The sequence below is a fragment of the Anguilla anguilla genome, chromosome 19, assembly GCF_013347855.1.
Source record: "Anguilla anguilla isolate fAngAng1 chromosome 19, fAngAng1.pri, whole genome shotgun sequence".
Lineage (NCBI taxonomy): Eukaryota > Metazoa > Chordata > Actinopteri > Anguilliformes > Anguillidae > Anguilla > Anguilla anguilla.
Genome location: NC_049219.1, coordinates 8,719,077 through 8,746,396, shown reverse-complemented (window position 1 = coordinate 8,746,396; position 27,320 = coordinate 8,719,077). Strand labels below are relative to the sequence as shown.

The 27,320-nt window shown below is 44.2% G+C and overlaps 3 protein-coding genes and 1 long non-coding RNA gene across 8 annotated transcripts in view; 2 read left to right on the top strand and 2 right to left on the bottom strand.

Annotated features, from left to right (window-relative positions):
- On the top strand, positions 1-7,695 carry LOC118219294 (twinfilin-1-like). 2 transcript variants are annotated; one of them, XM_035402366.1, is made up of 9 exons: positions 1-180; positions 1,253-1,330; positions 1,760-1,938; positions 2,778-2,873; positions 3,423-3,527; positions 4,991-5,116; positions 5,567-5,717; positions 6,064-6,185; positions 6,747-7,695. In XM_035402366.1, exons 1-9 carry the CDS (start codon positions 156-158, stop codon positions 6,915-6,917), a joined length of 1,053 nt encoding a protein of 350 aa, XP_035258257.1. In that variant the 5' UTR covers positions 1-155; the 3' UTR covers positions 6,918-7,695. The 2 variants fall into 2 exon arrangements, with proteins under 2 accessions (XP_035258257.1, XP_035258256.1); XM_035402365.1 differs by lacking the exon at positions 1-180 and adding an exon at positions 811-1,005.
- Positions 7,696-7,924: 229 nt separating this feature from the next.
- irak4 (interleukin-1 receptor-associated kinase 4) lies at positions 7,925-15,056 on the bottom strand. 2 transcript variants are annotated; one of them, XM_035402339.1, is made up of 12 exons: positions 14,493-15,055; positions 14,022-14,183; positions 13,651-13,796; positions 13,066-13,236; positions 12,329-12,489; positions 11,713-11,777; positions 11,155-11,269; positions 10,431-10,540; positions 9,505-9,691; positions 9,331-9,393; positions 8,816-8,974; positions 7,925-8,353 (listed from the first exon to the last, which is right to left on the bottom strand). In XM_035402339.1, exons 1-12 carry the CDS (start codon positions 14,642-14,644, stop codon positions 8,306-8,308), a joined length of 1,539 nt encoding a protein of 512 aa, XP_035258230.1. In that variant the 5' UTR covers positions 14,645-15,055; the 3' UTR covers positions 7,925-8,305. The 2 variants fall into 2 exon arrangements, with proteins under 2 accessions (XP_035258230.1, XP_035258231.1); XM_035402340.1 differs by having other exon boundaries at positions 14,022-15,056.
- Positions 14,708-27,320, top strand: part of pus7l (pseudouridine synthase 7 like) — a 53,597-nt gene continuing 40,984 nt past the window's right edge. The window contains exon 1 of the mRNA XM_035402307.1: positions 14,708-14,738. The gene's annotated coding sequence lies outside the window, so the exon portion shown is untranslated. The remainder of the gene's footprint in view (positions 14,739-27,320) is intronic.
- LOC118219324 lies at positions 19,253-25,865 on the bottom strand. Of its 3 annotated transcripts, none has more exons than XR_004763690.1 (3): positions 25,845-25,865; positions 20,863-20,955; positions 19,253-20,271 (listed from the first exon to the last, which is right to left on the bottom strand). It is a non-coding gene; the product is annotated as an uncharacterized LOC118219324 (long non-coding RNA). The 3 variants fall into 3 exon arrangements; XR_004763689.1 differs by lacking the exon at positions 25,845-25,865 and adding an exon at positions 25,621-25,803; XR_004763688.1 differs by lacking the exon at positions 25,845-25,865 and adding an exon at positions 24,607-24,669.

The following is a 27,320-nucleotide window of genomic DNA, read 5'->3' as shown; positions in this document are numbered from 1 at the left end:
AGAACGCAGTGAGCCGCACTATTTTGCGTGACTATCCAGAGCAGCGGCGTGATGACGTCACTAATGAGCCAGGTCAAGTTACTGTAGTTCGGTATTCTTCTTCCTTGTTCTTTGCTTCCCATTAACAGCCGGTGGAGTTCGAGGAAATAAGCACCATGTCCCACCAAACGGGCATTCCAGGTAAATCGTTTAATATTTGTAGATGTTGCGGCTTTTAGTAGCCTAAAATATAATACAAGAATGTGAGAAATTCTTGTGTGCTACAGACTGCATTGATTAGATTGACTTGTCCTACAACAAAATGGAATTTATTTTACGGAAGACCTGTTGTTTCATCGTGTATTGCAACCTTAGCGCTATCTAGTAAGATAACGAACGGATTTGCTTGTCAAATGATTTATTGGGCCAATGTGGTCGTGCATATCCGAGATAAGGTACTCTCGGCTTCCCATTTGGCTGTGTGCAGTTGCTAGCCAGCTCGCTTGCGCTTCTGTGTTACTCCGAACCTAAGGTATGGTGCAAATACTGTCCTTACGCCGCTGGAGCGAATTCAGGCAACGCCTAGCTACACGGATTGCCTAATCATCAAAACGAGCAGCTACGAGCGAAAAGCAGTGTGATGGCTTCGGAAAATGAATCTCAGGTGATCTGAATGACATCTAGCCATTTCGTTAGTTTCGATATCTACCTACTTTAAAGGCAAATACTGAATTCAGTTCACAGACGAGAACTGCTTGGCATGCTTTATGGCTACAATCCAAAATAGCCTTAATTTCAAGACGATTGTTTAAGGTTGTTTCTGTTTTTTTTTTTTTTTTTATCACCGGGAGGAAAAATGGCTATCATTTGGGACTACCACGCCCCCAATGCATAAATACATAGTTAAATCACGTTATGTTGTGTATTTGGTGCAATTTGCGTCTAAGCTTTCTCGACAGCGCCAAACTGCAGCTTCTGTGCAATTCGGTAAATCATGTTCGCTCGACACCACAGCATTTCACAAAGGTTAGTGCATTGCATGTTAGTGCAGGGGCAATCCACCCTGCGTCGTCTTCTCTGTGTATTAGTGTTGTACATAAAACGCTGTTTTAATGGAATAACGAAAATAATGCCTGCATTTTCCAGATTAACAGTTAATTAATTGAATTTAACATGCAATCAGAATTATCGTTTTCTTTTTTGGAGATTCGGAAAATGTCGCGAGCTTTTTTTTTTGGTCGACATCGAAATCACTTGCTCCGTTTCTTCACAGCCTCCGTGGAAGTGAAAGACATCTTTGCAAGTGCAAGGAACGGTGACTACCGGCTTCTGAAAATCGTAATTGAAGATGGTAAGTAGCGAATTTTATTTCCTTATTTTATCTCGTGCACCCGTATTAGGCCTAGCCTTTAAGTATTAATGTATGTTTATGAACATAAGCTTCTGTATGATTCCTCGCAAAGACGTGTGGAATTTCAGCAGGAACATTGACAGACCACTGTCTGTATGTCAGTTACTTTGTCACATGAGATGCATTGTACTGCATGTCTAATCTTGAGTTCTACTGCAGTACACGCAGTTATTTTGCCATGTGACATGCCTTACTGCCTGATTTTACACATGTAACTCATTATGACTGCAGTGCACCTGTTAATTTTGGAATTCAGATATTGGGATCCTACCCTGAAAGCTTTGGCAGTACAAATGGGTTTAGCCTGTGGTGAGTTTGAGCGGTTAGCTAGACCTCCAGTTAACCACAGGCCACCTCGCTGTGTTTCAGAGCAGTTAGTGGTGGGCGACAGCCGAACGTCTGCAAAGCAGTGGGACCAGGAGTACGACTCCTGCGTCCTGTCCGTCCTGGACGACGACCAGCCGTCCTACATCCTGTACCGGCTGGACTCCACCAATAACCAGGGATACGAGTGGCTCTTCCTGGCCTGGTCGCCTGACAAATCCCCTGTAAGCGCCGTCACGACAACCTCCTCCAGGTTATGTTTTGGACACAACTGCGCATACCATGCATGCAATCGAAGCTGTGTCATTCGAAGTGCAGAAGTCTGCTGTGTTTCACTTCTCAAGGGAGGAAGCCTGCTTTTAATTTTTAGGTTTGCAAAGTGATCATCAAAGCAGAAGGTGTTCTACTTTAGTCATTCAGGAGTGGTTTATTAAATGTATATAGCGGGGGAGGGGGGGTGGGTTAGACTAGTACCCGGAAGGCCATAGTTTCTCTCTCTTTTTTTTTTTTTTTTTGGTTTAAACATTCCGCAGCGCGTCCGAACACGTCCAGGGATCGCGCTTTCTGGAAAACGTAGAACCCGTTTGCAGTTCACGGTCACGGCGCACGGGCGCAGTACCCTGCCGCACGCATGATTGGCCGTTTTGCACGTCACCTGGGACTGTGAACACAGGGGACACCTTGCCCGGTTTCCCATATAAGAGCTGTGCGTCCGCATTGCTTCTCCACGATGTTTTTGATTGCAGTGAATTCATTTTAAAGGAATACGAAGGTGAACGCTTTTTTTTTTTAGCAGGGAAAACCTGACCGTAAAAGGAGAAGAACCGTTTGTTGTGCCCGTATTTGCAATGCTGATCTCTCGGTCAGTTTTGCATAATGCACAGCTAACTCTGGAAGTCAACGCGAGCAGGAAATGTGAACGCGTTTCAGCACTGTCCGTCTCACCAGCCAAAGACCTTTTGCGGTCTCTACAGGACGCTTCTCAGAAGGATGAGTGTGAAACTGAGTGTCAAATAAGTGTATTTAAATTTAGATTCACTCAGATTTACTTCTCGCCAATTAGGTGCGCCAGAAAATGCTGTACGCAGCGACGAGAGCTACGCTGAAGAAGGAGTTTGGAGGAGGGCACATAAAAGACGAGATCTTCGGCACCACAAGGGTACGTGGGGCAATTCACAGCCGCGCTGGTGCGTTGTCAAGCTTGCGCTGTGAGCAGCTGGTGTTGCGGAAACCTTGTGAAACTGGGATTCCTCTGCATTTACCTGCACATTTTGGGCCTTTAGCCAACTGTCCTATCTAGAGCAGGGTACGCAGCGTACAGGCTTTGCACACAGCCCCTTCATACAGCTGGGTGTTTACTGAAGCAGTTCAGATTAGGTGCCTCGCTTAAGGGTACAACGGCAGTGCCCCACCTGGTGGTGTGTTCGGTATGGTGCTTCCGCGCTCTGTAGCAACACAACGCCACGCAGAATATTTAAGTGCCAAGAGAATGCATTTTGAGTGTTTATCTCCGAGCGGAGACTCACTGCAGCCAGCTCTGACGTGCGGCAACCCACCTGGCTGACTTGTGGCAGCCATTTTGGAGCAGAGCTCTCCAACTTTCTACTCTGTCACGAAAGGCCGGCAAATTCAAGTTCTTTTGTGTGCCGCAGTCCTTCTGGGATGCGAGTGAGAATGAAAGTTAATGCGGAACACTCCCCCCCTGCAGGACGACGTGTCGCTGAGTGGATACAGGAAGCACCTGACCTCCCAGTCTGCCCCACTCCCACTGAGCGCTGCCGAGGAGGAGCTCAGAAAAATCAAACTCAACGAGGTAACGCAGCCACACACACACACACACACACACACACACACACACACACACACACACATGCGCAGACACACACACACGCGCGCACACACACGCAGACACACACACGCGCACACACACACACACACGCACGCACACGCACACACACACACGCACACACACGGACAGGTGTGAACACAACACGTACACATTCTCACACGTGTACCAAAACCAATCTGCTTCTTTAAACACCACATCCTCAATTTCCCTCTTACAGAGCTTAACTCTACTGCAGTGCTTACCTTGAGTACAGAGCTGAACTCTACTGCAGAGCTTAACTGAACTGCGGCTCATCTCTGCTCTTTGTCTAAACCTTCACATATGCTTCTGTAAGTAGCTCGATAGGAGCATCTGTTAAATGCCAGAGGGTCCCCACTGGTGCATATAATGTAGAGTGAGGTAGTGGGTTGGCAGGCAGGCTGCACTCTTGGCTGTCTAGAATAGAGGCAGTAGCAGTATTAATCCAGCTGATTCAGAGGCAGCGCGGCTGCTCTCTGCCAGCTAGCAGAAGGGTCAGCGCTGTGGCCCAGCGTAGCGTAGCGTAGCGTAGCGTAGCGCAGCATGGGACAGTCCATCACTCCGCCGACGCTGAAGCCCGCGGTGCCAGTGCCAGAGGACGACACCGGCACGCTGGTTAACTTGCACCCAATGAAACGGAAACGGGATGATATAATAGTTTTATTATTATTAATAATAATAATAATAATAATAATAATAATAATAATATTTATGACGTTTGCAGACAGCTGAGAATGTTTAGCATATATTTGAGGTTTTTCCTTTGTCGTATCCAAAATTGTGGATCCAAGGGGTTAACTGAGGGCAGACTCACTTCTTAAAGAAGCGCGTCTCATTTCGAGAAAGTGCAAGACTTCAAAGTAGGCTCTGTTTGTTTGGTTCCCTTCTGGGGGAAACAAAGCTGGTATCAATTCCAGCTTGCATCACGTGATGTCACAGAGCAGCGTCTCTCACTTCCATAAAAGGAAGCGACCCCAGCTGCAGCGCAGCTGCCTGGAGGTCCAGGGCAGGAGGACAGCCTGCAAGCATAAACCAGGGGGAAAAATAACCCATGGGAACAGGAAGCTGTGGTTATGTGTGATATTTGTAACTCTGCGCAGCTCATGGGACGAACCCGATGGTTCTGATTGCATGGGGCCTTTAATATAACTGGGGAGCCAGTAAATGTGAACTCAGTGTGCAGTCTGCTTTCTCTTATTTATATATGTACATTAATTTCTCAGCAGAAGCCCTTATGTAGAGGGACTTAAAATGTTTTTATTTTTATATGTCAATGTCAGTTTATAAAATGGGATATTTTTTGTGGGAGCAGTTCAGGATATGCGCCGCCTTCTGGAGTACAGTGTCACCTGGGATTTGAACCTGCAATCTCTAACCATTCTACTGTACTGTCGCCCTGTGCTGCGCAGGTTCAGACTGACATAGGCGTGGACACAAAGCTGCAGACACTCCAGGGCGTGGCCCTCCCCGTTCACCGAGAAGCCGTCCGAGCTCTGGAACAGTTCAGGAACAAGGAGCTCGATTACGTTCAGCTTGTAAGAAAAACCCCCAGGGACACATGTTCATATTACATTGTATTACATTTTGTTTGGCAGGTGCTTTTGTCCAACGCAACCAAATGGCTTCGGAAGAGATACAAACACACATTGGATGAAGCACAATTTTGTTAAAGTAGCAGCTGTCCATAGCCATAAGCATCAAGTCAGGTTCACATAGTACAGCTATGGCTATGTCTTAATCTAAGTTGGTAAAGTTATGGCTAAATCTTAATGGAAGTCTGTAAAGCTATAAGTCTTTGCATGATAATAAAGTGTCTCAGAACTGTATTTTTAATAATTTTTTAATGAGTAATTTTTCATAAATGTTCTGACTGCATTCTGAAAGTGTAATTGTGCATTCTAAATGTGAAAGCATTTTTAATTCCACCGAGCTTATTAAATGGCGGAAGTTCATTTAAATACGTTGTACGATGTGTCCGTCGACAGGAAATCGATTTTGCCAACGAGATCATAAAGCTGTCGAGCACTGTCGCCACGGAGATTGCGGACTTGCCAAAGAGGATCCCGAAGGACTCCGCCCGCTACCACTTCTTCCTCTACAAGCACTCCCACGAGGGAGACCATCTCGAATCTACAGGTGAGGACCTCCCCCAAGGCCTCTTCCCGAAACTAGACCCCTTTTCACGTACGAGGTACAAGAACTTTAAACGTGTCAGACTGCGCACCTCTGTCCTGTTCGGAAGTCTCATCGCGGGCAGGCTAAGACGGAGCGGGTTGCAGGCGGTTTTGCGTCCTGGTTAGCGTTACTTTGGGGAATTCTCACGAAGAGCAGCTCACGTTACCGTTTAATCCTGTGCCGTTGCGCTAGCAGGGGCGGAGTCCGAATATTCAAACCTGGGCTGGAAGGGGCTTTACCCGCCGGCACCCGCTAACGTCGCGCTCGTGGTGCGTGCCCGCGCGCGGTCCTGTGTTTGTGCTTTCAGTCTTCATCTACTCCATGCCCGGGTACTCCTGCAGCGTTCGGGAAAGGATGCTGTACTCCAGCTGCAAAGGCCCCCTGGTGGACATGGCTGAGAACAACCTCAAGATGGAAATCGAAAAAAAGGTGCGAAAACACACACCTCTTGATAGCCCCTTGAGCAGGAAGTGGGCTTCTTCGCCAGATTTCCGAGGTCATAGTTCGCCGAATGCACTGTGGAATTAAAGGGAAAATTGTGCCTGTTATTGAAGGGGGAGCACTGAATGGAATGCTAATAAATAGCTATTAGAGTAGCTATGATTTTAATATCTGAAAATTTAATCTTTGCATTCTATAAATTCTTAATGGTCCTACTCTTCTTAGACAGACAGACTGATTTTCTTTTTCAGTGGGATTTGATCCTTATTCTTCTCTGAAGGCTTTTCAGATGTTTCCTTCATGGCTTTGAAGGAAATGACTGGAAGATGTTTCAGGGTCTGAAACCAGCGACAGACCCGAATGTGAACGCCTGGTTAATTTTTTTGCATTCACCAGACACGGTGGCTGGTTCAAGAAGCAGTTGGTTTCGGACCCTGACGTTTGCTGTGAAATTTTCCTGAGTTGAGGACTTAGCATCCCGCCGTCCTCTCGAAAGCTAACGAAAGAAATCCCCCCCCCCTCTCCCCCTCTCCCCCCCCCCCCCCGCAGATTGAAATCGACAACGGCGACGAGCTGACGGGCGATTTCCTGTACGAGGAGGTCCACCCCAAACAGCACGCGCACAAGCAGAAGTTCGCCAAGCCGAGGGGGCCTGCCGGTAAGAGGGGGGGCCGCAGGATGATCCGCCCTCCCGGGGAGGACGACGAGGACGAGGACTAGGCCAACCCCCCCCCCCCCCCCCGCTTTCCGCCCACGGTGGAACATTCCGCTCGGCAAGCAAACCCGTCAATGGAACGTTCCATTTAGAAACGAGTCCTGCAAAGCTCCAACCAAACCCACAAAAATTCACACCTATGCACATAAAAAGGAGAAAAAAAAATACACTTCAGACACCACACAGACTTCCGCCTGGAGCTTGCTGTACAGTACATATGCGGATTTGGGCGCACGAGAGGGTTTTCACAGAGCGACTAAACTAACGAATTGATCCGATGGCTTTCAAACATTTCCACATCGCTCGTCGCAGGAACGCGGGGTCGAAGGGAAGTCAACGGGGCGTTCGGGACGCGTGCGAAAATGGCGGGTTAATTACACTGAGAAGCAACTAACCAGTTCTACGCCTCAAAGGGTGCCATCACTTATTTGACCAAATTGAGTTTAAGATTCTGTTCTTAAACTTTATATAGTCGTAGGCTAATATTAAAAAAAAAAAATGCTGTTTGCAGCGTTCATTCTTTTACTACGGTTCTTTTTATAATCACGAAATAACACTGGTTCGACACAGCTGGGGTTTACAGAACACTCCACTGCTGAAAAGTAATTATTTTTCTATGCATGTACTGTACCAGGGGTCTGTTGTCTGTTTTAATGGAGTCTCGCCGCAGGGCGTAGTGCCTGTATATTCTTGAGTGATTGTTTTTGTGGACCATGTCTTCTTCCTGAATCTCGAGCTGTCTGACACACTTCACATATGCAATAAAAGGGTGCAGCCACTGTTGCGGTGTTTCTCGCGTTGTGTCGGTGCGGCGTGCGAGCCACTATTCCGGAACTTCCGGAACTTCATCCGTGCTCCAAAAACGGAGCCTTCATTAAGACAGCGAATCTCAAAATGGTGATCATCAGTTCTGTTTGCTCTCAATGTTTTTTTTTTTTGTTGTTGTTTTTTTTAATGAAACAAGTGTTTAAAAAAAAAAAAGAAGAATAAAATATTGAAATAACACAACAGGTGTTTTTAAAAAGTTTTTTGTTTTTATTGAAATCGTACATTCGGGCGTAGGTTCAGTTTAAGCGCACCTCATTGCCTCCCAGAGGCTTTTAATTTTCATAAAACCGGAAAAGCTACTTTGAAATTACAGAAACTAGGAACACCAATCAAACCAGACCTCCGCGTAAAGTTTTTGGACATGGAACTGTACAGCAATGATTCATACTCTCACACACAAATGTAAAAAAAAAAAAAAAGTCTTTGGAGTAAGGGTGGGGATGGGGGTTGCTTATGTCCACAGGCTGAAGCACTGGCTAGTTCTCTTGACCGCTGCTTGGTTCTCGAGCGCTGGTTTGCGCACCAAACTTTGTTTCGGTCCCTCGCTGTGAGCCACACTTCGCTCTTATCGTTCTGACGATGCTGCGAGGATGTCCTCCAGCTGATTCAGCACCTGCACGGAGGAGAAGAGAACAAACTGATCTGATGTGCTGCGATGCAATGCATTCACGTACAAAAGCGGGCTAGGGAACAAGTCATTTGGCTTGCAAAGCGATGTCATGAATCAAGAACTGCTAATTTTATGAACGCATGAGTTTGTATGTCATTTTATGATGAAGTAATACATATTAACATTCAAGGATACTTCACTTGAGTGCTAGAAGTAGTCCTGGACATGGCGGTGTCCCTAACCTCCCTAACCAAATGGCTTTTCGAACAAGTTGGTTTCCATGGTGATGTTTTGCTACGGTGTCACAAGGTGACAAGTTTGCTGTCACAAGTTTCAATTTGAAGCCAATTCATAACTTGGGGTACAGAGCACTCCTAAAACGGAGGGTGTGGGCCACCTTGCGCTTCTCAAAACGGGACATCGAGGGCCCCACTTCCCTTGGACGCAACGCGAGAAGGGGCGGACCTGTTTGACGTCTGGCCGACGCCCCTTTCTCTCGTTCAGGCAGCGCTGAGCCAATGAAAACATCCTCTCGACGGCCAGCGGCTCCCGGCCCTCCATCTTCTTGTCTACAAAGTCCTCCAGCGTCATTTCTTCATCCTCTATTTCGTCTTTCATTTCCATCTGAAAAAGAAGCCTCATTGTTCAGCCTCGTGCACTCTAAACACACCCCCCCGCCCCACCACCACCACCCCCTCAAAATAAATGCTGTAAACCAAGGGTCCTCAAACCTCCAGCCCTGGAGGGCCACAGTCTCTGCTGGTTTTTGTGACTTCCTTCAATCGGCAGCCATTTTAGGCCTTGGAAACAAGGTGTGCGGGACTCACTTTAATCGATCAGTGACTGAAATGAAGCACTTGAGTGCGGGAGCACATCAGAACCCAGCACACTGCAGCCCTCCAGGGTTTCAGTTTGAGATCCCTGATGTGAAGTCATTGGGGTTGAGTCATTGGAATCATGCTGGGGGGAGGGATTCCTACCAAGAACTGTGGCTCGCGGCTATCGTCTACTGGCGGGAGTCCGGAGAGCACCTCTAACAGCACCTGCCAAAGAGAAAGAGGTCAAGGGTGCAGTTCCATCGGAGCCCACGGGGGGGCGCAGGGGAAGAGGCCGTTAGCTTAGCCGCTAACGGGCGAGGGGCGAAGAGCCCGTACCACGCCGAAGCTGAAGATGTCGGACTTGGGGCTGATCTCGCCCCTCAGAGCCTCCGGCGCCATGTACGCCGTGGTGCCCACGATCTTCTCCGTCAGCGCCGTCGACGACGTCCGCTTGGCCGAGGCGCGCGTGAGCCCGAAGTCCGAGATTCTGGGCGCCATCGCTTCGTCCAGCAAGATGTTCCCGCTGTTGGGGGGGGGGACAAAACTGTTACCTCTTTATAATTCAGCTACTGCTGCAGTTAGCAAGGTTTGTAAAAAAAACTTCCAAAGACAGGGCCATCCTCGCAGACTTCTATTTTTGTGTTCATTCTCCCTTTTTAGAGAAGGTGTTTTTTTTTTTAAGGTATGTTTTTTCAGCATTACAAGTCAGTGTTCTAAGACTTGATCGCTTTCAGTTGCCAGCAGTGATTGTTACATCAGCTTTGGAATGTTCACTTAAGAACATTCTAATCACTTGTTTGTGATCTCGCACCTTAAAGGGCTAATGGCCTCTAATGACATGGGAGTGAAGGCGACCATAGCAGTTGCCTACTTCATCAGTTTGTTCGCAAGTTATGCGCCATTGTTACTAGATAATACTGGGGTGAGATTACAGCGGAGTTTAAGGCCTGCATTCCTGAAGCCTCTCAGAGCAGCAGCAGTAATCCAGGATCAGCTTCCCCCTGTCCACTTTCGAACCAAATCAATGATGAGGAGAAATAAGAAACTGACCCTAGATCAGCACGCCCCTGAAATGCATTGTAATTTGGCGTGTGTTTGGACGTACAGGATGGGGGGGGTCTGATCTTGGCGACGGATGCAGTCTGAGGGCCGCGATGCTGGCGTCCCAAAACCTTTACAAACGCCCTGTAAAAGCAGCCCTCTTCGCCCGACAGACGGCCGCCACAGAGGACGGTACGCTGAGTGTGCGGGAGATGGAGAACCTCTTGATGTCTCTGTGGACGTGGTGGTTCGCATGCAGGTATTCGAGGCCCCTCGCTGTTCCCACGGCGATCGCACACCTCCTACTCCAGGACAGAGGAGGGCATCCCCCCTGCAGACACGCACACGCACGGATAGGTAATCCTGATCAGCACAGACTAGGGTTTAGGTGACACATCAGACTGAAGCTGGCAAGTCGTAGCTTTTTCTTACGATACTGTTTAGTAGGTTGATTAAATTCATTAGAATTTTTTTTTTACATATACAAAACCCTAGAAGGACAAGAAAAGCGATTAAAACAAATGCAGACACTAAGTCACATTGGGGTATGCATCTGGATGAACAGTAGCATGTGTAATTGATTCATCTGGATGAACAATAACAGGTTTAAGCAATTGTGGTTATCTGGGCTCTGATATTGATGACAACTCTGTTCTTTGAATCTTTTTTTAGGTTTTTCTTAATAGCAGCAGCCTCTGCTGAACACCACACTGGTAATGTAATGTAGGGTAGAGCAATGTGATGTAGACTAATGTGATGTAGAGTAATGTAGTGTAATGTGATGTAGTGTAATGTCATGTAGAGTAATGTCATGTAGAGTAATGTAGTGTAACGTGATGTGATGTAGAGTGATGTAGTGTAATGTGATGTAGTGTAATGTAGTGTGATGTGATGTAGAGTAATGAAGTGTAACGTGATGTAGAGTGATGTGTAATAATAACTCACCAGGCAGGCCAGCTTGTCCAGCAGGGAGCCATTAGACATGTATTCGTACACCAGGCAGGGGTGGTCCCCGTCAGAGGAAAATCCCACCATCTCTACCAGGTTCACGTGTTTAAGCCTGAGACCAAGAACAAACCATTCACCCTACAACTGCGGAGTGACCATTCACCCTAAAATAGCATACAGCGAACGTTCATCCTAAAATAAGCGACAATAAGCCTTTACCCTAAAACCCTCTGTAGTGACCACTCACACTAAAATCACATGCTAAGGCCACTCACCTCACCAAAATCACAAGCAATGACTGCTCACCTTAAAAATCGCCTAAATATGACTGATCACCAAAATGACAATGAGCACTTTCAAAAATCACCAACACTGACTGCTTATCCTGACAATCGGTGTTATAACGGCACAAAATAACTCTTCTCAATAGATTTTTCTTCTGATGCCACCAATGCACAAACAAATTAATTCTCCATTTTTATAAAAGTAAATGAAATGTTTCTGCTTAGATTTCAGTGGAGACCGTTTACGTTGGGCCTGGTCTTAGAGACGTACATCTTGAGCGTTTGGATCTCCTGGTTAAACTGAATGTTCAGCTCTTGAGGGCAGATGTCATCCATCTGCAAACAGGGGACAAAAAAAAAAAAAACAATCATTTCTACGCCCAGTTTTAAATCGGTGCCTGACTTTTTAAACCGTGGCAACGAATGCAGTGTTATCTCACGGAACATTCTTAGATACAACAGGCAAGTTAAGTTTTAAAGCTGGATACCAGGCCCACAGATACTGGTCTTCTAGGGTCTGCGGTAATTTAGGGCAAAATAGTGTCTGGTTGTCACCAAACTTCTTTTCTTCCTTGGAATGTTTTTTTCAGCATTCTAAGTCTGCGTCCTAGTGCTCAACCGCTTTCTACGGTAGTGAGCTACGTCGGCATTAGAACGTTCAGTTAAGAACATTTTGATCACGTGATCTCGGGAATCTATTTTTTTAATACTCGTTAACATAATAAAAATGTTGCAGGGCAAGTCTGACATTTGCAGAAAGTTTATTCGGAATAGAACTTCAACCCCAAGCAGCAGTGTAATTTCTTTCTTCCTTTTTTTTTTTTTTTTGCCTTGGAGAGCCACCACACACTGGGGACAGAACAGGGACGGATTTCGGGGGGCCTTACACAATTGAGCTTCTTCACCGCCACCTGTCTCCCCTTGAAGCAGCCCCGGTACACCACTCCGAACCCCCCTTCGCCCAGCCTCCGTCCGCCTTCCGCCGCGGGCCGCTCGTCGAAGCCGCCCGTCATTTTCGCCAGCCTGTCGTAGGAGAACCTGTAGAACCCTGGGAAAGGGTTGAAAAAAGGAGTCGTCGGCGTGTCTTAGGAACGGACGCCTCCGTCTGCCGGCGAGGCCGCCGACAGACGCAAAACGCACGCATTCCCTTCGGCCGCAGCGGCACAAAGTCGCTGCGCGGGAAGTGGGAAGACTGAGAGACCGACTCTGAACCTAAAACACAGATTAAGAAAAACTAAACATCCCAGTGGGAAGAAAAAGTTAGTCAGTGTTGAGGGGGGAAAAAAAACTGCTAGTGAACAACTCTCCGGAGGAACCTGGCTTAGAGGGGGAACCCATCCTCTGCCACGCGGTTCGAATTGGTTGTTGAAACTTGGCTAAACTGTTATGGGAAGGTAATGGGGAATCTCTGACCAAATAATACATTATTGCACACATTAGTGTTGTTGGGCAGATTATATGCCTGTGGTATATATTTTTTTTAAATATATGTATGGATTCATGTACTCTAGCTGAAGAATATGCGTAGCACCCACCAACACACTTAAATGCTAAAAGGACTGTTCAACCATGTTGCATGGTGTGGAACCTCATTTACCTGTGTCGTGAGGCTCCTCCTCCTTACCTGTGTCATCAGGCTCCTCCTCCTTCTCCCCTGGTGCTGAGGTGCTGTCAGGAAGTGGACATTCACTGGCCCGCTCCTTCTGACCAATCACACGCGTTACCTGGTTACTCGGGGATAGGCATTCCTGAACTGGAACGTTGCATTGTACGCCTGGATCCATTTTAATTGTGCCTGAAAAAACAATATATAGGACGGAAACATCAAAACAAACATTTTAAAGTGTCAGAAACACTTACCCCTACAGGTGGTGACTTACAGCACACCGAAATAATAGTCCTTACACAGACTTCAGTTCCCATTCTGTGTTCATGTATGTTGTCCTCCAGCCATTATATCAGAAGATCTGAATACGAATGAATATACTAATATATTTATAGCCCCAGAGGGGGATTTTGATTGCAACCATGTTAAAACAGATGTTTTAAAATGCACAAGACACTACACATAGGACAGAATAAAGTAATTTTAAAATATAAAATTTAAAATCCAGTAGTTTAAGATGCTGTGATCTGCAGTTGTTACTTGTTAAAATATGAAATTATCAGGGTACTATGTAAAATACACTGGATGCTTTTTTTTTTTTACCTGGGAGCAAAAGACTGGCTGCAGCCAGTAACTGGTGTCTGCATAAAATATCCACCAGTTCCCCCACTGTGCAGTTCGTGGTGCCCCAGTCATGGAGCAGTTCCATCGTAGGACTTCGTCCCATCGACACCAACCCTTCAAATCTCCTGCATACAAACATGTGACAATAAGCGCAACGTATACAGTGGGGGTCGCTGCCTATTGTCCGAAGACAATATCGGGAATTCAATAGGGTATCCGATTGGTAACTAGTAACATCTAGGCAAAGCAAAGGAAGTGAGCGTAATTATTTGGCAACATATTATGACGAAGTGCAATCGAATATGCATGTTACCAGGCTAGCAAGTCCAGCAATGTCAGTGCAACGTTACCTTAGATGAAGCTGTGTGTATCTCGGCTCCCCAGTCGGTTTATGAATATCCCCTAAGACCTTTTTCCAGCTGTCTTGGGGGTCCAAGAAGTCGGACAGTTGACGCAGTGTGCTATGCTTTAGGCTCCGGACAAATGTCGCTGAGGTTATTCCGTTATTCATCCTACGTTGTTGAATGTAGGCACGTTACACACCATTTATCGTTATCTTTCACCTATACCATTTCAATTTTAACAAGGTAGCACAGGTTTGTTTAGCAATCAATATTAGTTTGTTACCCTATTCCCACTGGTTTGCAGATGTGTCTGCGCATAAAAAATACGTAAAACAAAATGCTGGCATAACCTGGCCAGTTTCCTTTCTTTACGAACGTAGTGTTTCGCGATCTAACTTTCCTTTTAATCTACTATTGGCGCTAGTTGAAGCTGTCAAACTGGCTAACTGCAGCACAGCTATCAATATTCGTCCTTACCTTACATCTGTTGTTACAAAAGTGTCCACAATCTGCTTAAAATTGTACTTTATATGACACTGTACTAACTGTTCACAGTACTGCCGTGGGGTTTCCAAAATTGAGCAACTTCCCTGTATAATAGTGAACGAGTTTTTCACCTTTAAATTCATTTTTTCGGCCTACAGTAATCTGCACGTCCCCTTTAAAATCCTCTATTTGACTCACGTGACACGGAAGTAGCCCGCTAGTAGTACGCATTGCCATGTGAGTGTTGTACTCTTTTTCAATGCGTTATTTACGCCAATGTACAGTCTAATATGTAGGGTGTGAAGTTTCCTAACTAACTGAGGCCGGTTCCATGTTTCCTTGTATGTACAGACGGCTTTTGCGCGATTGTGTAGTGTGGCATTCGGTCCGCCGGAGAGGCGGACTGGTCTCGGCTGCGCCGGCTGGTGGGAGAGCGAACCGAGTTTGTAATGGCGCTAATCGCATTCGTCTTGAACATTCCGATTCCGTCAACTTGTTTTTCTCCTCGGTAAGTTTCAAAAGTTCAATTCTGAATTAGCTAACATTTTATGTGTATTTACTAAGCTGTCTGTTAGGCAGGATTAGCTGTGAGTTGCCTTGGTGGACTGAAATGGCTGTTTTTAGCTTCTCAGGCAGGCATCGCATCAGAAACTGTAAATCAGCTGAAATTAAGCGAACTTTAGCAACCAGTAACTGTTAGCGCACATAAAGCCTAAAACTACAAGCCACATTCCTCATGAGAAAAACTAACGTTGAACGGACGTTAACTTCTTGTGGAAGCGGTCGCTTCCCCGTGTTTTGTTCGGAACACGATGAGTTTACGTTTGTACAATAAGTGGAAGATATCTGAGTAACTTGGATAACTGGCAGTTTTTATTTAACTTAAGCTCATTTTGTTCATTCATTCAGAGGCTTAATGAACAGTCAGTTTTATCAATGAAGAGGAAGAGGACCCTAAAAGATCTTTTTTTTTTGGTAAGTGTGGTCGTTTTGCTTTAAAAAAACGCCCCCTCCTAAAGGGACAGGGGAGCTGCATGGCCCCCCTCCTCTCCCCAGGCACAAGAGAGCTAGCAGAACTGGTGACAGTGAATCCGGGACTGTGTACAAACTACAACACCATTATGACTGTATGTACTATCTCTGTGCATGTTCCACCATGAGTGTGTGTGAGACAGACTGAGAGTGAGAGAGAGAGGAGAGACTGTGTGTCTGTGCGTGTGTGTGCAATGCATGTGTGTGTGTGTGTGTGTGTGTGTGTGTGTGAGAGAGAGGAGAGACTGTGTGTCTGTGTGCGTGTGTGTGCGTGCAATGCATGTGTGTGTGTGTGTGTGTGTGTGTGTGTGTGTGAGAGAGAGGAGAGACTGTGTGTCTGTGTGTGCGTGAGAGAGAAAGAGAGAGGAGAGTCTGATTTTGTGTGTGTGTGTGTGAGCGAGAGAGAGAGAGAGAAGAGACTGTGTGTGTGAGAGAGAGAGTGAGAGAGAGGAGAAACTGCCTGTGTGCGTGTGTGCGCAATGTGCATATATATATGTGTGTGTGAGAGCGAAAGAGAGAGCTATTCCTTGTCCTTGTAATGTGAATCTTTCCATGGTTGTCAAACTTATTTGGATTTGCTGCACATACATTGCCTTCTGGGGACAATAAAGAGCTAATGAAAGTAAAAGTGTTCTTATTTAATGTTATTTAATTGAACAATGACAGCACAATCCAACTTCAGAGGCTGGGAATTTGTGATTGAACCACTGGAATATAACAATAGGAGGATAACAATTTGAATCACTTGTTCAAATCAGAATCAGCTTTCACAGAGTAGTTTACATATGTTTTGCCACAATCTCCTTGTCTTCATATTAGGAACATAATTTTGTGTTTTACAGTTTTAAAAATAAAATAACACTTTTTAGAGTTTTTGTGTTTAAAGTTATGAGCACAATGACTCCCATCCTTCTCTTGTCTCACCTTGCCTTACAGGGAGGGCACCTGCTCTGAATCTGTGGGGGACATTGGGGCAGATGAAATGCCATACAACAGCATACAACGTGACAGTTGATTATCTTCCTTGGGCTGTGTTAATGGACCCTGCCAGGCTCAGGTCTGGATGCAGGCATCTAGTTAATAGGTGGGTTGATTATCTTAGCTGGGCTGTTTCGATGTGGAGTTGAATATCTAAGCTGAGGAAATTTCAGTGTTGGAGTAGTTGATTATCTCTGTATAAAGTGAAGTTCACTTAACTGCAGACCTATTGGTGTGGGAGTTCATTATCTTCACTATGATATTGCTGAGAAAATATCAGTATGGGAGTTAATTATTCTCCCTGGCCTGTGTCAATGGGGAGTTGGTTATCTTAGCTGAGGAAATATCGGTGAGAGAGTTCATTATCTTTACTAGACAGTTTTAATGTTTCGCTGAGGACATTTCAATGTTGGAGTCAGTTGTCTGCCTGGAGCTGTATTAATATGGAGTCTATAATCTACATTATAGCCTGGAAAATCGGACGCACTTGTTTTAAACATTAAATAGTTTCCACTTCTCCAGGGTATGAAAACGCGAACTGCCATGTTTGTAAAACGTTTGAGATTAAAGCTTCATGCCACCATTTCAAACTCGGCTTTTCAAACTCGATTTAAGGGTTTATCATTGTAACATTAAGAATGGGAGTGCATCAGCGCAGATTCTTTTGTCAAAATTACCAAAATGTTGTCATTATTTTAAAGTACAGTGCTGTTGTATGACATTTCATTAATTATTTTCTTAACGACTGGTTCAACCGGGGCCGTCTGTATTAAACGAGTAGGAATGCTGTCTCCCTCTTGTGGACATAAAACGCACCTGCAACAGAGTACCCGAATGTCCGTGTACCTGTCATCAATCACCATTAAAGCACGGGAAAAACACAGCTCTCGGTAGTTGTGGAGGAAGTTGTAGAAGTTGTAAGTAATCGCCTTTTTTATTATCTTAATCGGGTATGGTAAAAATCTGAGAAACATTCAATTAATTCCAAAATTTTTGCGCAAATTTTCGATTTATTTGCGCATGTAAACGTAGTGAAGTCGGCTTTAAATTTCGGCCTTTTAAAACTGCGCATGCGAAAGGTCACCAAACGCAGTGAACTGGATGTTGTTTGTATATCTTTATGCGGGGGGGAAGAATCAGTACAGGTAAACCAGCAAGATTAAGTGTGAGTCACTGTGGTTTTAATCGATGTTTAAAGATGGTAGGGAAACACCCAGGTGGGTATGACAGTGTGGCATGGCTGCGACGATTGAACAAGTTATTATAATGTAAACTACAGGAAAGTAAGATGGTGTTGAACGTTATTTCAGAATTAGGAGTTTCTTTTTTTGTAACTTTGCTTGGTTCAGACCAGAAGAAGCAGTAACTATTTGACAGGAAAGTTGGATTTGTTTGTATGCAACGGGACTATATGTGCACGGATGCATCTGAGGATCAGTTGAGGTTTTTTTAACGACCAGCAGAGGGCAGTAATGGGTCTGGAAACGTGGAAAATGCCAGAATCATCCAAAGAGAAGAAGAAGCTGAAGCATCACTCAAAGCGGTGTAAAGTAATTAGTAATTTTTGGACACAACTAATTGGCCTTACATGATTATTAAAAGAATCCACGATAAATCGTGTTTTTTTTTTTTTTTTACCTGATTTTCGGGGTGTTTGTGTGCACGTTGCTGTAAATCACCTGCATGTTAAGGATTAACGTTAGTCTTCACTTTTCCAGGGTAGCAGACGCACACACACATTTCACTGGTTTACCTCTGTTTAGCGTGTGACTAAAAACTAAATTACACAGCCTAATATGTAGATTGTACTGTAGATTGTAATGTAATGCATCTCACTTCACATACATTGGTTTGATTATCAATTTATCTTATTTTTAAATGCTTTTAAATGGTCCCTTCTGTTTTAAAGGAGCTGAGCAGACTCGGGGAGTGCTTCGGAGGCATCGGTGCTGGGCTTCATGTGTCCCCTGGTTCAGAATGCTGCTCCCCGACTCGTCTTCAACCTTCCCAAGTTCTCCCAAGTCACTCCTCTGCTGAGTTCACTCCACTGGCTACCGGTCGCTGCCAGGACCAGGTTCAAAGTCCAGATCCTCGCCTACCCTGCAGCCAACAGGACGGCCCCCGGCTACTTACAGGACATGATTCAAACCTACACGCCAGCTCGACCTCTCCGCTCTGTGGAAACAGGGCCACTTGCACCCCTGCCATTCGGATGAATCTGGGATAATTTTTATCACTTAAATTCCCCTCTTTTATGCTACACATATACCTCCTGTGCCAATTTCATGTTACCTGTACTGCCATCCAGCACTTATACTGTACTTTGTATCATTATCTTGATGTTGTAGCTTGTCATGCCTCCTAGTTTTACTTAGCAGAGGTTAGGTCAGAGTAATGTTTAATGTGTGAACTGGACTTAATGTGTTCATGGCTATAAATAACTGTTACAAAATGAGTATTGTGCCTTATTGGACCTGTGTTTTGTAGTTGTTCCAATGACCTTCTTTATGCACTTATTGTACGTCACTTTGGATAAAAACGTCTGCCGAATAATGCAATGTAATGTCAGGAATTTGCCTCCCTCTGCTGGACAGAAAATGGCATTACAGCAGAGGAAATCCGATGAAAAAAATGTTGCAATGTACAAGTCGATTTTTTGTATGGTTATCAAATGTATGTGGATTTTAATGCTGCACACAAGTTGCCCTCTGGGGATAATAAAGATCTACTGAAACCGAAACTCACTGTTCTTATTGTGCATTATTTTTATTCAGCAATGGCAGCACAACTTTCAAGACTGAAATGGAATTGCAGAATAAAATTCCAAAACACAATTAATTTCATTTCATTATTTAAAAGAAAATAAAATGCATTTACAAGCCCTGTCCCCAAAACATATCCACTGCAGTTTATAAAAACAGAATATGAGTGTTCTCCATAGTACATTACTGGCTAGATTGAATCTCATTTTTCATCCTTGTGAAAGAAAACATTCAAAGGCATAAAAAATATAACCAACTAATCACTTTCATGCACACCTATAAGATGCAACAACATTACACCTTTAATTAGGTCATCTGTTTGAACGGGACTTGTCAGTCACCTGTTGTTCTAATTATAAATCACAAATGCAAAGGAATTCCTTCAATGAATCAACAGCTTTATTTAAAGAAGCCAAAATGTGTTAGGGTGTCAGTTTATATTTTGCCACAGTTTCTTAGAGTTCATTTTAGGAGAGCACCTAATCTGGATCTGTGTGATTCAAAGCTGAGCTCTTCCTGTTTATTTCTGATGGGTCTGAGAATAAGTTCACTGATGAGCACCCAGGAATTCTTGAAGGGTTTCGTGGCGCAAGACAGAGTACCCTATTCCACGAAGCCCATTGCATTGCATCACGCCCAGCAGATTTGAGCCAGCCACAGCCGGGGGGGTTCCAGCTTTTTTTTTTTTTTTTTTGGAAATATTTCTGTTGTCATCTTCTTCTACCCACAGAAGAGCCGGCCGATTCACAGAAGAGAAGGTGGCGCAACGGTATTGTCTTTGCCTACGGACGCAGAGGTTTGGGGTTCGAACCCCCCTTCGTCTTTGTTTCGCTTATACTTGGATTGTCTCATCATCAGGCCATTTCTGCAGCCGCGCAACCGCTAACATGATGGTGGCGTAAAGGTATTGTCCAAAGCTTGGAACGCTGAGCTTCAGGGTTCGAATCCCCGTTCGTCCCTTCAGTTTCTACTTCTGAGGTCTGACTGTCTTCATGTCACTGCAGGAAAAACACAAAAAAAGTCAAAAAAGTTACAGTGGTGCAGAGGAATGGTTCTTGTTTTCCACTACCAAGGTCAGCGGTTCAATCCCTGCTTTCCCCTTTTCAGTTTGCGCAGCTTTTGTCCGTTGTGCTGTGTAAGTGCACAAAAAAATGAGCGATAAATGCGAAGGAGTATGTGGCGTAGGGGGCTGAACCGATCCTCAGGAGGTAGAGGTTGATGGTTCGAGTCCCCGAGACCGCACCTGAGCAACGTCGGTGGTCCCCAAGGGTGGGGGAGGTGTGTGTGTGGTGTGAGTGGACGGGCAGGCAATCTGGCCCCCCGGAATTTCCCAGAATACAACATGGGGGTTATAATATTTTTTTGCAAATTCAAAATTTTCGGAAGGTAAAAAAAAAAAAAATTTTGACAGGGGCCCCACTCTCCGTTAGTGCATTACTACTGACAGTCCCCCATACTACTACGCAATCAAATGAACTCATTTGATTGCAGAAAGGTAGCAGTATGTAAGACTGGCAGTAGTAATGCACTAATATACACCAAAAGTGGTGCATAGAAACAAAAACAAACAAAACCAAACTCATACATACACAGTGCCTCCATCTGGGGACTTCCTGCATGGTCAGCCCATCTGTTAGACAGCCACAGTGCTACCCTGATCAGCTCGTTGGGCTGCAGTCAAGCTGGAGAGAGAAAAAATCACCAAAATGTGTTACATATGAACATACATTATGTAAATGCAACAGATGCATGAACATCTTTGTTCAAAGGGAGTTGGAAGGACTGCATAGGTGGAATCAGTGTATGGTGCTACACTTTAAAAGCCTTTAAAAAATAGACTTTAATGTTATGGTGGAGTTCAGGTGAAGGATTTGCCTCCCTCTGCTGGACAAAAAATGACATTACAGCAGAGCAAGTATCAGAACTCCACCATAACATTAAAGTCTATTTTTTAAAGGCTGACAAATACATGCTGATTACAATGAGCTTGTAACAATCAGACGTCATCAAACGCGCGCTATCACGCAAACAGAGTTTGTAATGGCGCTAATCGCATTCGTCTTGAACATTCCGATTCCGTCAAATTCTTTTTCTCGTCGGTAAGTTTCAAAAGTTCAATTCTGAGTTAGCTAACATTTTATGTGTATTTACTAAGCTGTCTGTTAAGCACGATTAGCTGTGTGTTGCCTTGGTGGACTGAAATGGCTTTTTTTAGCTTCTCATGCAGGCATCACATCAGAAACTGTGTAAATCAGCTGAAATTAAGCGAACTTTAGCAGCCAGTAACTGTTAGCGCACATAAAGCCTAAAACTATAAGCCACATTACTCATGATAAAAACTAACGCTGAACGAACGTTCACTTCTTGTGGAAGCGGTCGCTTCCCCGTGTTTTGTTCGGAACACGACGAGTTTACGTTTGTACAATAAGTGGAAGATATCTGAGTAACTTGGATAACTGGCAGTTTTTAGTTAACTTAAGCTCATTTTGTTCATTCATTCAGAGGCTTAATGAACAGTCAGTTTTAACAATGAAGAGGAAGAGGACCCTAAAAGATTTCTTTTTTTGGTAAGTGTGGTCGTTTTGCTTAAAAAAAAAAAAAAAAAAAAAATGCTGAATAGGAATGAAAACAAAGACAATATTAAAGCCCAAAGTCATGGGCTCCCCCCCTCCTAAAGGGACAGGGGAGTTGCATGGCCCCCCTCCTCTCCCCAGGCACAGGAGAGCTAGCAGAACTGGTGACAGTGAATCTGGGACTGTGTACAAACTACAACACCCTTATGACTGCATGTACTATCTCTGTGCATGTTCTATCATGAGTGTGTGTGTGACAGAGAGAGAGAGAGGAGAGACTGTGTCTGTGTGCGTGTGTGTGCAATGCATGTATGTGTGTGTGTGAAAGAGAGAGGAGAGACTGTGTGTCTGTGTGTGCGTGAGAGAGAAAGAGAGTCTGATTTTGTGTGTGTGTGTGTGAGAGAGAGAGAGAGAGAGAGAGGAGACTGCGAGTGTGTGTGTGCGCATGCGTGTGCATATATGTGTGTGTGTGTGTGAGAGAGAGGAGAGACTGAGAGTGTGTGTGTGAGAGAGAGTGAGAAAAAGAGGAGAAACTGTGTGTCTGTGTGCGTGTGTGCGCAATGTGCATATATATGTGTGTGAGAGCGAAAGAGAGAGTAGAGACTGTGTGTGTGTGTGTGTGTGTGTGCGTGGATATATATGTGTGTGTGTGTTTGTGAGAGAGCGAAGAGACTGTGTGTTTGTGCATATATATGTGTGTGTGTGAGTGTGTGTGAGAGAGGTAGAGGCTGTGTGTGTGTGTGTGTGTGTGTGTGTGTGTGTGAGAGAGGAGAGACTGAGAGTGTGTGCGAGAGAGAGAGAGAGAGAGAGAGAGAAGAGACTGTGTGTGTGTGTGTGTGTGAGAGAGAGAAGAGACATTGTGTCTGTGCATAGAAATATGTGTCTGTGTGTGTGTGTGTGTGTGTGTGAGAGAGATATATATATGTGTGCGCGAGTTTGTGTGCATGTGCAATGCATACATGAGTGTGTCTGTGTGCGAGAGAGAGGAGAGACTACGTGTGTGAGAGAGGAGAGATTGAGTGTGTGTGTGTGCATGTGCATATATAGGTGTGTGTGTGTGAGACAGAGAGAGAGAGAAGAGACCGTGTCTGTGTGTGTGAGAGAGAGAAAGAGAGCGGAGAGTCTGTTTTTGTGTGTGTGTGAGAGAGAGAGAGAGAGAGAGAGAGAGAAAACTGTGAGTGTGTGTGTGCGCATGCGTGTGCATATGTGTGTGTGTGTGTGTGTGTGTGCGTGCGAGTTTGTGTGCATGTGCAATGCATACATGTGTGTGTCTGTGTGCGAAAGAGAGGAGAGACTATGTGTGTGAGAGAGAAGAGACTGTGTGTGTGTACCAACATATATATATATATGTGGGGGTGTGTGTGAGAGAGAGAGGAGAGACTGTGTGTGTGTGTGTGTGATCCTATATACGTGTGTGTGTATGTGTGTGTGAGAGAGAGAGGAGAGAGTGAGAGTGTGTGTGTGTGAGAGAGAGAAGAGACTGTGTGCGTGTGTGTGTCTGTGAGTGTGTGTGCGCATAGAAATATGTGTGTGTGTGTGTGTGTGTGTGAGAGAGAAGAGACTGTGTGTGTGTGAGAGAGGAGAGATTGAGTGTGTGTGTGTGTGTGCACATGCATGTGCATATATATGTGTGTGTGAGACAGAAAAGACTGTGGGTGTGTGTGTGTGTGTGTGACAGAGAGAGAGAGACAGAAGAGACTGTGTGTGTGTGCCAATATTTATATATATGTGGGTGTGTGTGTGCATATAAATATGGTTGTGTGTGTGTGAGAGAGAGAGGAGAGACTGTGTGTGTGTGTGTGTAAGTGCGTGTGCGTGGAAGTCTGTGTCAGACTAAATTCATAAAATAGGAAAACATTTCATATAACAATCCATAAGTCTCAATATCTACAAACGGCATAATTTCACATCCATTTAATCTACATCCAGGCATGAAACAGGGCTGTCCGTTGTCACCACTACTGTACGTACAACATACACTATACGTACAGTACTTACTGTATACATGACCACAATAATAATAAAGTCTGGAACATTAAGATGGAATAACGCCTGACACTAAAGATATTAAATTTACCTGCCAATCTGTAAGTGTACTGTAAGCTGTAGTAACAAAAATGTCAGACCAATCAATTCAGCCAAGGCAACAAGCTAGATATTGCTGCTAACAGAAGTGGCTCACTGTACACACGACCGCTATACAATTTAGCCTATATAAATTTGAGGGACAGTCAGAGAAAGCAAACATGCCGACCATCAGGTTTAGTTAGCTAAACGGACAGTGGCTTATAACGAGAGAGTTATTTAAGCAACACAAATAAATAAAAATAAATAAAATCTCGCTCAAAACAAAGAATCGAAATGTTTTTTTTTCTAATGCTAGCCAACAGATGTTGAAACAATAGAACAGGTGGCTGGAAACAAGACACATTTATGATGGAGTATAACGGAACTTTGTCATAGAGACTTGCAGACTTCACGACGTGAGGAGAAGCATTAAATATTAGCCACATTAACAGGAGGGGAGTGGCATACCTGCTTATAACAAACTAGTTTGCTTACGTCAGCTAGCTTGTTTGCTATCTAGTTAATGGTATATACAGCTCGCTAGCTTGTTCATTTATTGATGCAAACTGTTTCTCGCCAGTTGGGTTAAATGTTTGGACATTATCGGACATCAACGCGAAGCGTTTCCAATAAAGTTAAAGTTAGCTGGCAATCATCATACATTAACTTCGGTGCGACAAAAAATGAACCTACCCTTCGGTCGCGCAGTTGTGTGGAAATATTTACAAGTTTCAGACGGCACCGCATGGCGTTTCGAAATGGCTTTTTCGGGAAATGAAGTCCAACGCCAGATCCGATTCAGCAATCACAACTACTTATTGACTACAAATCCCATAAGCGCTTTCAAAAATACAAATTTTGCGTCACGGTTTGTCAAACCGTATTTATTCGAATAAAGGGGAAACACTGTTATTTTCTTTACGTTCTGTGCATTTTATGTACTGGAGCTACATTGCGGTTTCCGCATAATTTTGAACGGATGAAAAAATGGATTAATTTCAGGAAGCATTCGTTATATAAATTTATATAAAAATAAAGCAAATAAAGTGGTCCATTAGTTATGGCAACAAGTAATTGTGCAGAACCTTTGTGTGTACGAGTAATACATTTCCATACAAGAAGGTGTAGAAGAATATGCTGTTTAAATAATTGTTTTACATTATATACCCTAAAATATAAGTGATTAAAAATGTATTCTTTTAACAGTTTTTCATGTGTAATGACTAACTCCCATATTCTTACCTTCGCGTGAGAAGAGAACATTCTCTTTATTAAAATGCATAAATCTCAAGCAGATAATGAGATAATGACGAGTGCTTTGAAGTACTCTATGCAATTCTGTAAAGGTTCAGGATGGTTCCATAAACAGGAGATGGGCCCCCTCTCTCCCACTTTCTCTCTCTCATGCTGCAGACCAATTGGGCACGGTGTCTTATCTTAGGCATGCTAACAAACTAAAATATCAAGGTTACTGGGGGAAAAGTATCTTTGTGTTAATGAGCGTAAAAGATAAGATTCCCTATATGCCGGGATCCCCTGTCGGTCCGCACATACTGTCTTTGCGTTCCTACAGACTCTGTACTAAAGCGCTAAAACTCTGTATTAAAGCGGTTTGAACTAATCCTTGCTTTCAGTGCCGAGTGTGTTTTAATTCAACATATATGTTTTATTCAAACTGCTTTTGAGAGTCGCTCCTTGCCTGCCTACCTGTACTGTAGAACGAAGGAGGCAACACTGGATGCTCTCACTACGTTGACGTGCCAGGATAGAGCGGGAACTCGGTTGTCACCATGTCATTTCATTGACCGAATGGGTTCCTGTGCCTTCAAAACTCCAAGAGTTTACGCTTGTAGCCATGGTTTATGAACTAAAACGTTGCCAAAACCAGTGCTGCTCTGTATTTCTATAGACATGTAAGAGGAAAAAGTTACCAGAATGTGCATTAGCTGGTCAAATTCACGCTTAGCGACGAATCCCTGAAGTCATAGACCGTAAAAAAAACTCAACTCAGGAGCACGAGCGCAATGGCGGGGAAAACGTAACACCCAAGAAAAAGCGTAAAACGAAATTGTTTTCCTTTTTACTACAGTACCTACGGTTTGACTAATCGTGACGTAATTTGTGTTTTTGAAAGCGTTTATGGGATATGTAGTTAACTAGACGCAAATGCTGAAACGGATCAGACGTTGAACATCATTTCCCGAGTAAACCCCTGTCGAAAAATGTGGCGCAAGTTTGAAACTTGCGAATGTTCTCCATAGGTACAGCGTTTGAGAAGGTAAATTACAAATTTTGCAGCAATCCGACGTTAACAATGTAATAATGGCTTCCAACAAACTTGAACTTTACTCGGAACACAGCTCTTAGTGTTGATACCTGAATGTCGCCATACATTTAACCTAGTTTGCAAGAAAAATCGACGTTTACAAGTTTACATCGATGAATGGACTAGCTAGCTAGCTGTGTAGATAGCATTAGCTGATACCCCTAGCAGTTGTTATATTGTTTGTGATTCCTAAGCACATAGAGAAGGTTTGGATTCTGAAACCTTGGATTTATACAATATGTCATCTGTATACATGGATAGTTTGTATTCTTGATTGCTGATTTGTTAACTGGTGGTGGAATCTAATATTCTGATTTTGCAGGCTTGTGGTTCTACTGCTAGCTTAAGTAGTAGTGGTGACAATGGACAACCCTGTTTTGTGCCCGGATGTAGATTGAATGGATGTGAATTATGCCGTTTGTAGATATAGAGACGTGTGGATTGTTAAAAGAATATTTATTTACTCTGTCTTTCTCTCTCTCTCTCACACACACACACACACTCAGACACAGTCTCTCCTCTCTCTCTCACACACACGCATACACATATTTGCGCACACACACACACACATTCTCTTCTCTCTCACACACACACACACAGGCTCTCATCTCTCTCACACACATGCACAGACACAGTCTCTTCTCTCTCACACAATCTTTCCTTTCTCTCTCTCTCTTTCTCTCACATGCACACACACACACACTCAGACTGTCTCTCCTCTCTCTCACACACACACACACATTTGCTCACACACACACAGTCTCTCCTCTCTCTCTCTCTCTCTCTCACAGACACAAAGTCTCTCCTCTCTCACACTCACAGTCTCTCTATTGGTTTATCAAGTGGATTTTGACAGTCATTTACGGTTGATCCCAATTTATTTAGCCATTCTTTAATCACAATATGATGTGTTTTTTGACTGATTTCACAGTATAGATTTTCAAAGTATTGTTCCAAAATAGCTCCATCACTAGTGGCTAATTCTTGTTGTTTTGCTGTACTTAAATTGTTCCACAAATCCCAGAACTGGATTCTTCAATATCGTTAAATGTTTTATGTATGTCATTTATTTTTTTCTATT

Bases quoted from the DNA above. Each gene is read 5' to 3' on its own strand.
- LOC118219294 (XM_035402365.1), top strand. From the start codon at position 867: ATGCATAAATACATAGTTAAATCACGTTATGTTGTGTATTTGGTGCAA. The intron at 5,117-5,566 runs GTAAGAAAAACC...GTCCGTCGACAG, and splicing joins AGCTCGATTACGTTCAGCTT to GAAATCGATTTTGCCAACGA. The intron at 6,186-6,746 runs GTGCGAAAACAC...CCCCCCCCGCAG, and splicing joins AGATGGAAATCGAAAAAAAG to ATTGAAATCGACAACGGCGA.
- irak4 (XM_035402339.1), bottom strand. From the start codon at position 14,644: ATGAATTTAAAGGTGAAAAACTCGTTCACTATTATACAGGGAAGTTGC. The intron at 11,270-11,712 runs GTACGTCTCTAA...TCTTGGTCTCAG, and splicing joins GAGATCCAAACGCTCAAGAT to GCTTAAACACGTGAACCTGG. The intron at 8,975-9,330 runs GTAGGAATCCCT...CTTCTTTTTCAG, and splicing joins GCCGCGAGCCACAGTTCTTG to ATGGAAATGAAAGACGAAAT.